Source organism: Macrosteles quadrilineatus, unplaced genomic scaffold (assembly GCF_028750875.1).
Source record: "Macrosteles quadrilineatus isolate MER2022 unplaced genomic scaffold, UCM_ALF_1.0 Scaffold_2__2_contigs__length_208266976, whole genome shotgun sequence".
Taxonomy (NCBI): Eukaryota; Metazoa; Arthropoda; class Insecta; order Hemiptera; family Cicadellidae; genus Macrosteles; species Macrosteles quadrilineatus.
Window position 1 is genome coordinate 176,173,667 of NW_026542595.1, and position 14,260 is coordinate 176,187,926.

At 35.4% G+C, this 14,260-nt stretch overlaps 2 protein-coding genes across 6 annotated transcripts in view; one reads left to right on the forward strand and one right to left on the reverse strand.

Moving 5' to 3' along the window:
• LOC128985765 (echinoderm microtubule-associated protein-like 2) overlaps positions 1–10,085 on the forward strand; it is a 102,116-nt gene extending 92,031 nt beyond the window's left edge. For all 5 annotated transcript variants that reach the window (XM_054405617.1, XM_054405616.1, XM_054405618.1 and 2 more), the window contains 10 exons: positions 281–382; positions 818–922; positions 1,868–2,105; positions 3,379–3,536; positions 4,081–4,338; positions 5,421–5,558; positions 5,725–5,841; positions 7,488–7,575; positions 8,244–8,470; positions 9,098–10,085. In XM_054405617.1, coding sequence (XP_054261592.1) covers positions 281–382; positions 818–922; positions 1,868–2,105; positions 3,379–3,536; positions 4,081–4,338; positions 5,421–5,558; positions 5,725–5,841; positions 7,488–7,575; positions 8,244–8,470; positions 9,098–9,223 — 1,557 coding nt within the window. In that variant the 3' untranslated portion in view covers positions 9,224–10,085. The remainder of the gene's footprint in view (positions 1–280; positions 383–817; positions 923–1,867; positions 2,106–3,378; positions 3,537–4,080; positions 4,339–5,420; positions 5,559–5,724; positions 5,842–7,487; positions 7,576–8,243; positions 8,471–9,097) is intronic.
• A 2,969-nt stretch (positions 10,086–13,054) lies between these two features.
• LOC128985167 (uncharacterized) lies at positions 13,055–13,747 on the reverse strand. The gene has a single exon (XM_054404549.1). It carries the CDS (start codon positions 13,745–13,747, stop codon positions 13,055–13,057), a length of 693 nt encoding a protein of 230 aa, XP_054260524.1.
• Between the last annotated feature and the right edge of the window lie 513 nt (positions 13,748–14,260).

Sequence of the window (14,260 nt, forward strand, 5' to 3'; positions counted from 1 at the left end):
CCCTCCATTTGGCAATACTGAGGTGCCTCTTAGCAGTGTTTTTAAGTGCTGCTATCTGTTGGGTTCTTGTAAATCTGCGTCCACGACAGTTCGGGCGCATTTTATGCCTCATTTTGATTAAACTAAATTTAAATGTTTTCGCACACTCGTCCACGCAGCGCATTAGATGTTTGCACTACCTGTGTTAAAAGATTCTTTGGTCAAAAGCCCAATGTCCAGTTTTTAGCCAACATAAGCTTACATTACCCTGACTCTCATCATGCTACTTTGTGTGTTTCAGCCTCATATCCGAGTATGGAACTCAGTCAGTCTCAGCACAGTTTGTGTCCTCGGCATAGGAGAGTTTGAGAGATCAATTTGTTGCCTGTCCTTCTCTAAAGCCGTGAGTTGTCAATCTTCTTCCATCCTCAATAAGGTTTTCACTCTCATGAAATGCTAAATAATGTTTACAAATTTTTTACCTTAGTATTTTTTTTGCCACACTACACTATTTTAACAAACTTTCCTCATAGTCTGGAAAAAAGCAGTTGCCGTCTGCTTAATTAAATGATACAAATTTCACTATGTACCACTGTACTGTAATGAATTTTACGCCACACTACACTGTTTTACAAAACTTCCTACGCAAAGATTTAGTCCAGAAAAAAGCTGTTTGCAGCCAGCTTAATCAAATGCGGTTTCATCACCTACTACTTTACTCTAATGAGTTTTTATCGGACAGCTGATCCCAACAAAGCTACAATCCCAACAATCCTAATAACTTTGACCCTTTTTGCGCCTTTACATAATTTAATCTGATTCACAAATATATTTTCAGGATGGAGGTGCTCTTTTGTGTGCTGTAGACGAGGCCCATGATCACAACATCTCAGTGTGGGATTGGCAGAAAGGGGACAAAGGCTATAAGGTCACAGAAACGAAGGTAAATATATTACTTCTCCAACAGAATATTAATTATAGACTAGGTACCATTATATACTTCCAACATTACTTAGGTTCTGTTAGCAAAATTACTGAGGTATAAGAATGTGCCTTGAAACAATAGCAAAATCTTTTAAACACTGCCGACAATAGACAAAACGTTCAAATGTTTTCACAATGGTTTCTGAGCAAGAGAAAGTCCACTGTAATGTTCTTTAGAAAAAATAAAAGAATCCTTTAGAACTTAGTCTGATCTAGTAATAATTTTGGCCAGTGCTCATACATTATCAGTCACTTAGCATTGTAAAATCAAAGTGGTCTAGTCTTCCCTTTAAATTTTTGACTTTCCCCCAAAAAAATAACTGAAAAAATTACTGATACAGTAATATATCTACACTGAGAGGACCGTGTTTCCATTAAAACCTAAAAGTTCCTTAAGCTACATTCCTTTTACTGTATTGAACAAAAATTACAAGTATGGAAATAAAAATTAAGAGCAGAAAGTAACAAGACTTTATTTAAGTAAAAAGGCAAAATTTAGGTTTAATTTAATTTTGAATGCTGGAGTAGTGATTCCATCTACAGTATAGGAAATAAATCCCGGGACGGTTAAATAAAATATTTCAAAAAGTAATAAATAATGTTCTAAAACTTGGTACACAGGTACTGGGCTTTTACGTTCTGTTAAAATATTATTTAGAGACAAACTACCTCTTCAGGGGGTAGTGATTTCTTCAGGGTTCTAGATTTCTTGAAATTTATTTTTCCAATAACATTAATTAAGGGTTTCCCCTCAGGAGGTATAATGAATGATGTAATGATTTTTTATGCCCAATAATTTTGTTCCCGTAGCTGTATCTTTATTATTATTTTTTAATACTTATCCATCCCAGGAATGTTTTTCACACCTATTTCTAAATGATAACTTACATCTCTGATGTGGCAGTGCTCGGTGGACACAGTCGTGGCTGCAGAGTTTCATCCGCTAGAGCGCAACTGTATCGTGACCTGCGGTAAAGCTCATATCAGTTTCTGGGCGCTGGATGCAGGTGGGACTCTGTACAAGCGGATGGGAGTGTTTGAGACCCGAGACAAACCCAAGTACGTCACCTGTCTAGCCTTCACACAGACGGGAGACGTGCTCAGTGGAGACAGCAACGGGAACGTGGTCGTGTGGGGGAGAGGTAAGTTGGGCGCTACATAGAGCACAAGAGCCTTGATTTTTTGTATTTTTGTGAGGACAGCAGGCTTACCTGAATGGGAAAGAGTTCAAACTAGCACAAGCAACACAACACTTTACACTAAACAAAACCTTTTTGTCCTAGGACGCTAGGCACGAGCCCGGGATTGTTTTTCACATAACTTCAGGCTAGACCTAAGGGTTGCAGTATTATCACTTAGATAAAATCCACTGGTGATTTGGCGGGATTTGATCCCGGGACCTCAGGGACCGAAGTCCCACACTCTATCCTCTACACCAGCCCACTAAAGAAAACATTAGAATCATACCTTTGTTCCTTATTGGAAAATGCTGAAATAATATAATTTGTTGCGTGTAAACAGTGTAAACTTGTGTATTGCTTACAAAGTTACAACTGTCGGTTTTTACTGTTGTCCATTCAGGTAAGCCTGCTATCCTCACAAAATCCTAAAATAGACAAAATTATTTGTGGGTTGGGTTCTGATAGTGATCTAGCCAACTTTAGACCAAACACAATAAATATCTACTGAATAAAAGTTAAATAACAACAACAAAAATCAAAAAGGGGTTTTTTTCACTAGAGTTGTGCTAAGTTAGTCTAAATTTTTTTAGTCAATCCAAACTTGAGGTAATATTGTGATCTTCTCCGCGGTTGTGTAGACATAATGATCATCTCCCATGGTCATGGAAATGCCATCATCGTTTTGCGTGTGGCAAAATCGTGTAAAAATCATGAAGATATCCTGCGGTCGTGTAGAGTATTAAAGTATTAAAGGTGTGTTGAATTGTGAGATAAAGTGAATTTGACATTCATACTTGTTTACACTGAAATGTCGATGGAAATGTAAACATTGTGAGTTGCTGACAATGTCCAATCAATATTTTACTAGTAAAAGCCTCACCTCAGAACTTTGAAAGGGGCAGAGCCCTAGATCAACAGTTCTAGCGAGAATAGTTCTATACAAATCCTTGGAGCTGTAGTTTTATTTATGTACCATTGAAGTCTAATAAGTTCTGTAGTTTTAATGTTTAATGCATACAAACAGACACACAGGTACCACCTCCTTCATAATATCTAGATATAGATCTAGATTAAATTAAATTGATACTATCATCTTAAATAAAATTTATATTTTAAGACTCTTGTGTCAACAACTCGCCTTCTTGTAACTTAAGTTGCCTGTTTGTCAAATTGTCTGCTTGCCAAGGAAGTAAATAAATACATAAATTAACTGTTTCACTTTGTTATGTTTCAGGTACCAACACGATTGCTAGGATAGTCCGCAATGCCCATGAAGGATCTATATTCAGCATCTGTGTTCTCAAGGAAGGAAGTATAGTGACAGCTGGTGGCAAAGACGGAAGACTGATACAATTCGACAGCAACTTCCAACCCACTGGTTATGAAGCACAGGTAACATTTTTATCTTAAATGCTATCGGTAAAAACATTGGAACATTTATTCACTGAAAACATATATAAATCCATGTAGAGATTGTTGACTTTTATCAACATCACAAAAAATTCAGGTATAAAAAATTCAGGTATAATCGTGAAACACTGGGAATAAACCTTGAATTTATTCCTTTTTCAAGTTTGAGTGGGAACCATTTAACTGCTTAGAGAAGCTCCATTATTTACGTACATGAGGTTTAGTGTAGGTTAAGCAGCGAGAAATATCCAGAGGGAATTCTTGAAGTACTGGTGAAAAAATATGGAAATTAAACATAAATTTCAAAGACGTTTTTTGAATACAATACTTGATTATTGGGCTTTGATTCTTGCTAAAGACATGTCTGATCTTACTAACATACCTAATACTTTAATACTTTTCAATGAAATGGCGAACATACAAAGTAGGTATTTTAAGCAAAGTATGAATACAACATCCCACAGTATCTTGCATTCATATTAATTTTATACACATATTCTTTAAACTAACCCTCTTTCATCTGCAGATCGCCGAGCACCTGGGAGGAGTCAGGACAGTCTCTGAAGGTCGTGGATCACAGTTGTTGATTGGCTCCACCCGCAACTGTATCCTGATTGGTTCGTTGGACGTCGGCTTCAGTCCCGCAGTCCTGGGACACACGGACGAGCTGTGGGCCCTCTCTCCCCACCCCTCCCTTCCACAGTTTCTCACTGCAGGCTTCGACAAGATTGTGCAGCTGTGGGACTGTATGTCTCGCAGTGTCGTGTGGAGCAAGGACATTGCGGTGAGTTGAGACTGTTGAATATTTTGGGTTTTAAAACTGTTGCAGTATTAAATCCAACCAATCATTTTACTACTTGTTATGAACGGGGTAGCGGATTTTTATCCCCCTGGAATTTTACCCCCTGGGCAAACGTGACGTCACAAACCAGGGGGTAAAATTCCGGCCGCAAACTTTTGAGTTTTGCGACATCAGCTCGATGGATTAAACGCGGAATTAAACATATATTTTCACGGTTGTGAATTTAATCAGAACACATCAAATTATAAAAACCTAGAATGTACGGCCCGGATTTTTACCCCCGGAATTTTACCCCCTGGCCAGATATATAAATTAGTGAGAATGATTAATCATCTTCATTCAGTTTTAAATTAATAGTTAACATTTTATTATTAAGTAGCCTATCTTAATTTATTTGCAACATTAACTAATCGAACAGGTTTTTAATTTTAATTTTGAGATTTGAGTATCAGGATTTGATCTTTGTAGCCAACTGTTTGTTAATATGATCAAAATAAAACAGCGAATTCTGTTTACTTAGTTTAGGTTATAAAATAAATAAATAATTAAATATAGGCTACTAAATAATTAAATGTTTACACCCAGTAATAATAATTAATAATAACTAAAAACAGAAATAAGAAAATCAATCATTCAATTTTTAAAATCGGCCAGGGGGAAAATTCCGGGGGGTAAAAATCCGGGGGTAAAATTCCGGGGGTAAAAATCCGGCCCGTACATCTTCAGTTGTCTAAACGCTAGTTATATGGACAGGGGGTAAAATTCCGGTTTTTATCGCTAATCTAATTAATCATGCTCTGACTATTTTCATTAGACTTCCAAATCCGCGGGGGTAAAATTTCGGCCGCGAACCAACTTTTGGCCACTCAGGTTACGACGTCATAGTGACGTCAGCTTTGCCCAGGGGGTAAAATTCCAGGGGGATAAGATTCCGGCGACCCTTATGAACCACTAACATTTCAATAGGAAACGGTCACATAGAAATCGCTCAAAGGTAAATTAAAAGATTGAACTGTAACGTTTTGCATCCAATTCTCTGCTAATCAATAATTTTGTTTTCTTAGGAGCAAGCACAGTCTGCTGCGTTTTCCCCTGATGGCAGTGTTATAGTCATCGGAGCTGTGACGGGACGATGGCTTGTCATGGATTCTGAGACTCGGGAGATCTACTCTGTACACACAGACGGAGGGGAACCTATACAGGTACAAAACCTACAGAACCTAAAGAGCTCTCCCTGTTAGAAGTAAAACATGTACTTAACATAAAAATAATGTTTACTAAAACAAGTCATCACAACCAACTTAATTTTGGAAATGAATCAAGTCTATTGTTCAGTTCAAACATTTAATTTGTCTGTGTGATTCACAGGTTGTCAAGTTTTCTCCCGATGCAAGATACCTGGCTTTGGGTTCCCGAGATAACAACATCTACATCTACCAAGTGGGAGAAGACATGAGAAAATACAGCAGAGTCGGACGTTGCACGGTAGGTACCCAATAAATAATGACAATCAAAATATTATTTTAGTGAGAAATCCATTCTATATTACAAATAAATACCCCCGCTACAGCAAACCTGCAGATAAGCGTATTTCCAATTGGATGATTTGATTTTCACTCAAATATTTCCTTAAAAATGTCAGATTTTAGCGAATAGGTCTCATGGTAAGACCTGGACTCAGACCAATTTACTTTTTCGTTTTGATGACACAGAGGCCAAAACACCATTAGTTAAGAATTTGAATAGTGTCGGTCAGTATGTTTGTTACTCAATCACGTAAAAAGTATGTACTGAACCGATTGGGCTTAAATTTACAAAAATATATTTACTCTACCAAGGATCCGTTTAGGACTATTTACACTCCAAAACTGACCTCAAACTTTGCCCCTTTGGCTTTTAAAGTTCTGAAGTAATAATGAAAAAGTCTTTTAGAAGCTGCTTAGATTTATTTAATTGTGTTTCTTTTCGGATGTGAGCTGGTAAAAACTGAAGGAATTTCAGCCCAATGTAAGATGTCTAAGTGTACAATTCTAAATTGTGCCGAGGTAGGTTAATTTTTAATCTGGTGTTGTTATAATATATTAAATGTTCCGTTGAGGTGGATGATACTGGTTGGATCTGTTTTTCATAAATTCTACATTTTAGTGTTGTTGTTTTGTACATGTGTATGTGTGCTTAAATACATATAAACTTGAAGTATGTTTTGCTTGGATTCATGCTGCTAGAGTGATCGGAAGCGTAGAAGAAGCACTTCTGCGCTCATCTCTGTTCTGGTGGGTTGACAGTGTCTTTGCATTGATGTAGTCTTTAATGGGCTCTTCAACTTTTTGTGTCTGCAAATTTAAAGTATACCTTTCAGAATTAACTTTTTTGACTAAAGTATATTTTTTTGGTAATGCTTCGGTATACCTATGTTGCTTTCTTGGAATCGATAGGACTTAACAACGACCTGAGTTTTGCATAAATACTTGGTTACAAATCAACAGACAGATAACTTTTTTTAAGGTCATAATCAATCTTTTCTATTTTGAAATATAGTTCTAGTCTTAATAAGACGTTGACAAAATGGACTACAATGACTCACCGACCAGCGAACGGCAGCTTTCATTTTACAAAGACTTGCAGTATTGACACAATCACTTAATTAAATCGTTTTAAAGCACATTTCCTCGTCGTCATTGATTTAGACTTGATGGGTTGACCCATCAAGGTATAGGTTTATTGTAACCAAACGCACATTTTATAGCTGCAAATTGTTTCACTAAGTGACACCAGAGACATACATGTCAACAATGAGACTGCCCAGACTGCGGCTATCAAGGTTACCTGCTGGGGGTAGAACTCCGCTACATCACGCATCACTTTGCGAAAAATAAAATGTTATCATTATTTTAGCTATTTGTATTTATCTTAATATATTTTTAACTGTTTCTAGGAGTTATGCTAAATTAGTGGAAGATAGTAAATATTTCCTCCTGATATGGTCATATACCATATTGCTCACAAAACATATTAGGTTTACTTAAGGATGTAACACAGAACACAAGAGCCTAGATTTTTAGGATTTTTTGTGATGATAGTAGGTTTACCTAAATGGGACAGAGTCACTAATTTGACTTATTTTGTTGAAGGGCCACTCCAGTTTCATCACACACCTCGATTGGTCAGAAGACAGTCAGTACGTCAGAAGCAACTCGGGCGATTACGAACTGCTCTTCTGTAAGTGCATTTTAAGCTTCCAACTCTTGAATAAAATATTTGACATTTTAAACTAACCACATTTTCTATGTCAAGATGTAATTCATTATTAAGGAGTTATTTCTTTCTGTTGGAATAAGAAAGTACCCATGTCTTATTTCATATCATAGAGTACATCTTAGTATACATACAATAATGGGTGAGTAATTTCCTTAAAAATACTAGATTCATAAGATTACTTTTTCAATCTTTGAATGTAACATAGAGCACAAGGCTCTAGGTTATTGGATTTTTCCACCAAGGCTTCCACCATTAACTACCATTATCTCATCTTCATCGCTGTGCTGTGAGGACCTACTCTTGCCCATGGGCACCTCCCCTTGGCTGTAGGTCCATAATCAAATTTCTAAAGTTCCAGTATGTGACATAATCTAGTGAGTGGTGCACTTGACAGCAAGCTTTGCAGTTTAAATTCCAGATTAACAAGCCTTGGCACAAAATTCTAATAGTTGCTTCTGGTTCTCCATTTAATTAAACTTTAATTAATTTTCTGGACTGACAAGTGCCGAGAGCTTTGGTAGTTTTTCACATAAGTTATTTTAGTACAAAGTTATTTTAAAATGGCAAATAACCTTGATATAACAATATCATTTGTACCTTTTATAAACGTCATATTATGTATTGTTCAGGGAATGCCGGTCTATGTCGCCAAATACCCCAAAGTGCTTCCATGAGAGATATACAGTGGGCGTCACAGAACTGTGTACTGTCTTTCTCAACTGTGGGAATCTGGCCAGAAAACGCAGATGGAACTGATGTGAACGCTTGCGAACGATCACACGACTCTCGGCTCCTAGCAACTGCTGATGACTTTGGCAAAGTCAAACTCTTCTCCTACCCAGTCACACAGCCCAGAGTAGGATATTGCTTACTGTTTGAAACATGATATTAGTGATGTTTGGGAGTTTAAATACAAATCCTAAAAAATAAAATCACAAATTTCAAATCCAAGTACAGTAAAACGTTAAAGGTAAAACCCTGACTAACCAAAATAAAGGGAAGAGAACCTATTTCTTTTAATAGATAATGGTTGAAATTTAATGGCTATTTCAGCAAGCACCTTAGCTGCCATGTCACTCCGATTGGGTGTCACGGACTCAGCAATGAAACATTGTACCATAGAAACACATGTTCCAAGCTAACTTGATTTTTGAAGACATTGGGATGTTTAAAATAGTTACATTTCAAGTCTCAAAGTTAGGTACTTAACAATTTTATTTTTAGAGCTGTTTAAACGAGGATTCCAACCAGTTACTTTGTTACTGACTTAAGATCAGCTCATTCTTTTTAGCCAGGATCATTTTGTTCAAGAGTAATGATACATTGGAATTTAAGATATAGCAAGTAAATTGCAGTTTAGTATATAATATGTTTTGCCTACACTTTGTATAATCTTGTTTTGCTGAGAATATTGAAGGTTTCAATAAGTACTGCAGATGTCTTTGACCAAAATGCATTTTTAAGTATCTTGTTTCTGTTTCAGTCGCTGTGCCACACTTACGGAGGCCACTCCAGTCATGTAACCAACGTCGCTTTTCTCTTTGACGACTCTCGTATAATCTCGATTGGTGGAAAAGACACAAGCGTTCTACAATGGAGACTAACGTAGTCAAACAAAATCTCTGATCTTTACAAGCGATCATCACATACTTCACTCAGCATGATAAGTGGAGGATTTGAGCTGAGATGTTTTAATTTAATGTTTCAATTTTAAAATTTACAGTCTTGTCTTATACATCCAGTAAGAAAATTCAGGCAGAAAATATTAGTACCTAATAATAGCACAGTAAATACCTCACTTGATTTCTTCTGATCAAAACCTTTTGCTTTCTAGCTAATATTACTCAAGTGATTTGTCCCTGATAAGACTGAATGTTTTGAACCGAACTCAGTTCACTGAATCATACCAACACTTTAAAGTGACCTTCACTTCAGGATCTGCCGTCCCTGCAAAGTGCTTTTGTAGATTTTTGTATATTTATTTAATCATTTAAGTGTATTCTAGTTCCAACTATTTCTAAGAAAACGTATAGCCTAAATGTATAAAGAATAAGGTAACACATATTTATTATTTCCACATCAAATGTGGCCTAGGTACCAGCACATTCCATTTAATTGTACATTTTTAGAAGTCAATTTAATTTTTAGATATGAAGAGTTTAAATTTTGTAATATGAGAGAATGTTTGAAAATAGACCTGCATAGTGCATGTTATGGAATTGTACGATATTACATATTGATTAATAGTTCAACAAGTAAAATAAATTTAGTGTTTTTAGTTCCACATATTTAATTTTATTCTTAAAAGCAGTTGTAATATTATTCACCTTCAAAGTTTTTTCTTGGATTTGTAAAACTCCTTTTCAGTTTGTAAGTTACAACACACTCTTTTAAACAGTTGTGTAGCTCTTAAGCAATGTGGAATCACGAAAAAAATATAATTTTATAAATTTATTTTACATACTTTTAAACAGTGGTTTTATTTATTTCAATTGTAAATAAAATAAACTTTTGTTTAGAAATCAAACATGAGTAACAACACCTTGACTTTATCTTCTTCACTATTGACTTTAAAACTTTAAAAAAATCAATCAAGTATAAGTTGTTCTAGTAAAGCTCTGCTATCATTTGGGATCAATATCGGTAAATTGAATATGCTATTCTAATCATGTGAAAGTGAATGAAAGCTCTCATTAACTTATTATTCAGGTTACAAAATTGAAAAAAATAGTCAGTTTTCATCATGATTTTATCAAAGAGCTGCAGCTTAGAAGCCCTCTAAGTTCGAATGATATTCTTATAGGCATTCAATTTTTACAATTACTTTATCATATACCAATTTTTATGTTTGTCTCAAAATGTTTCTTTTTGTTTATTTTTGATTATTTAAAAAAGTTTGTTTTTAGGGGTAACTAGCTGCTATAGCGGAGCTTTTCATTGGGAGTGTGATACATAAGAGAATTTTGGTAGGTACTTAGAAAATACTGTATGAATTTAGTTTCCACCATTTACTTGAGAAACAAAATTCTACTGTACCGTTTATTTTGGTAAAAGTCTGTTTTTGAAGTAACTATTTACAATAACGTGACCATGGGAGCCTAGAGTGATTTGTGTATCGCCAGAAACTAGATTTTAATTAAAATTGAGCAATCATTGAAAGAACCGATTTACAAATTATAACATAGAAAAGTCATAGAACGCCACCAAGTAGAAGAAATAAAGTTATTATTTTATTAAGAGTTTTGTTATCGTTAGTAGCCTATCTGATGAAGAACACAGCATTGATTCCCACGAACGGTGAACGAGAATGTTAGCCGAAGTATATCTTTGTGAAGTTTTCACCTTCAACAATATTTTTGGTCAAAAATGCTGTATTAAAATGTATTTTTAACTGCCTAAAAAATACTACATGGCATTTAAAGAGATTTAAGGCTCACCAACATTATTTAACATTGATAAATTTAAAAAATCAAGTTTGTCTAAAGTCTATATTTAAGTTTCGACTATATAGGTGGATGAGATCACGTTCAAAGAGCCTCAAAGTCATTTCCTTCAGTTTTTTTTGTTGAGTGGTACTTCTCAAAACGCCTATATGAAGACCTGGATGGTTGGAACACGTTTTACAATAAAACTTAATGTGTTTCCTCTCTTTGCGTGGTCCTCTGTCACTAAACTCCCCACAGTCTTTGGATTTCACAGCTTCAAGATGGTATGTATGGCAGGTGTAACTTTCCATTTAGCCTTCGGTCCTCTCGAGATGTGGAAGGTATTCCTCTCTTATTCACGTTCCTGATTTCACCAGCAAGTTCTTTTATTAGCACTTTACTGAACTTGCGCTGCCGCACTTTGATTTGCTGATTACTGTTGAACAGTATAAATGGGTTCACAATAGATGTTTCCAAGAAAAAAAGAAAACCTGTTTCCGAGTGAAAATTTAAAAACGTACGTTTTCAGGAAAAGCACTTTTAAAATTTGTGTTCCGTTTTTTGAAACTTTTTTTTATTTTTTCATTTGAAGTTTCATAAAATGTCCATGGTAACGCAATATCTTTGGTGATTTTTTATTAATAGAGCATCTTTGATGGAAAAACACAAAATTTTGTTACGGCCATCACTGACATAAAACTGAATATTAAAAATAGTTAATATTATTTTATAACTATGTTTTGCTATAAATTAATTTACTAAGGCCATTATACAATAAACAGCTTACTGATGGTACCATTAGTCTGTGCTCGTGGTTGTAACAGCTGTCCTGTGGATGCGGGGAGGTGAGGGGGCTCTTTTCTAAAAACATTAGTCAGTTTTGCTGTCACATAAAATCGCTGTCAGTGTTTATTTGTTTGTTTACCTTTTTACTTGTAAACAGTTCAATGTTTTGTTTGTGATATTCTTAACCTTTTTTCACGTTTCGTTTTTTTCTTAATTTAATATACACACACATTTTTCTAATTTTGTACCTTTCATTATCATTATTAGGTGTACAATTTGAGAATCCTTCTAATTATGTTACAAGATGAACATAATAACATAGCATAACAACAACATAATTTAAAAAAAAAATCGAAACCTCAAGTCGCAATTGGAAGGCCAAGTTAATCAAGGTGACTATCCTTCTTAGGGATTAGAAGAATGTGACTGCTCCCACCGAGGGAAAACGTGTGAAAACAAACAAAATACCCATAAAATTGTTGAAAAAGACAAAGATTTCACGTCAGTTCTAAACTACACCACAAAAATGTATGACTAAAGGGCCTAAATTAGTATTTGACGTTAAAATACTGAAATGAGAAATGTGAAAGAATGAGAATATGTGAGTTGGATCACTTCATGCTGATCGCTCATTTGCTGAAGTAAAGTGATAAGAAGATCGGGATCTTGGATTAGAGGAGAAAATAAGAACACGAGAACGATTTATTTATTAACCACGATCATTCATAGGCCTACTGTCTCGTTGAAATGTGGAGTTCTATCGCTTATGGGTTACTCGTTGACGAGGACGGTTGTAAAATGAGTGGACTTTCCTAATTTACTGATTGTTGCTAAATTTATAACCTTTGTTGTTTGGTTATTTTCACAAGGTCTTAGTATAAATATGTTTGTATACTTAATTAAAGTCTATAATCATCTTATTAACTGGATGCTTTATTAATTCATTTAGGCCTACCCATATCCAAATGTAACTGAAGGATTATTTTTTATTCAGATTTCAAAAATATAAACCACTTTGACAAATCTTGTAAAATTGACGACTACTAAAAGATTATGACTGATTTTTATATAACCGTGGCTGTACCTATTATCATAAGCATATAATATCAAACTGAAAATAAATATAAAACACCAGTAAAAGCAAATGTAGGCCTAAATAGTTGAATGATAAAAGTTGATTAACAAATTTTAATTTATTAACTATTTACAAGGTAAGGCCTGTATATATTTTAAACGAGGTCTTCAATGTCACTCATATCATCGTCTTCTTCATCACTGCTGTCGCTGTTTCCTACTGATATGACCATTGATTCCACGAGGTCGTCGATCCGCGGCTCAGCTAAAGCGTAATTATTTTCAATAGTTTTTACATGGTCGCACTTGTTTTTCCACTCTGTTGCACCAATGATATCAAATTTTTCCTGTGCCAATGAACGGATGCTCTCGAAGCTACAATTTACGTTTCTGCTAGCTACGTAACCTTTGACTTCAGCCCAAATAAGTTCTATTGGGTTTAGATCTGGGTGGTAGGGGGGGAGACGAAGAATAACATGGTCAGTACCCGTGAGTAGTTCATCAATTTCATATCGAATGAATCTTGGTTTGTTCAGCAGTACAAGCTTATACAAATCGGGAACCAGCATTTCGTTTGAATATTGTATTCCATGTTTGGTTAGCCAGTCCTTCATTTCTTGTTTCCTACTATTTGATGTGGGTGCTTTGTCTAATTGCGCATTGTGATAAGGTGCGTTATCTACAACTATCACGGACTTCGGTGGTATGTTCGGCAGAAGTTTCTCTTTCATCCACTTGATCATGGTTTCCTTCCTGACATTGTCGTGATAATCACCCGTGGTGCTCGAAGCCTTCCACATCGTTAATGCGTTAGGGACAAAACCAGCTTCACTTCCTGCATGAATCATTATTAGGCGTTGTCCTTTAGAAATGGGTACACGCATTCCCTTGGTTGAGTTGTCAGACCACGATAGACTTGAAACATGGCTTGTTAAAATATATAATTCGTCCATGAAAATAATAGTACGACCCTCATTTCTAAAACGTTTGATTGCTCTCAAATAAGAAATTCTCTTTTCCCGGATTTCGTTTGTCTCAATCAACATTTTGCGGTTGTTCTGCGTTTTCCTCCATCTGAATCCAAGCTCCTTCAGAATTCTCCTAAGGCTTGATTTTGATCCTTTGAAATCTATCTGTTTTTTAGTTCCTCGTGTAGTAAAGAAACTGTTGGCAGTATTTTATGTTGAATGTGGAACTCATACACCAAGCGTCTTATCAAAGCCTTATCGAAATCATCCACTCCAGTGACGGGCCTTTTTCTGCTTTCTTTCAACTTACTAGGAGTACAAAAACTGTTGTCGCTATCATCGTCATCATGTATTAGTAGTGCTTTAAGTTCGCCATTAATCTTCGTTATGACT

Bases quoted from the DNA above. Each gene is read 5' to 3' on its own strand.
- LOC128985167 (XM_054404549.1), bottom strand. From the start codon at position 13,747: ATGATTCATGCAGGAAGTGAAGCTGGTTTTGTCCCTAACGCATTAACG.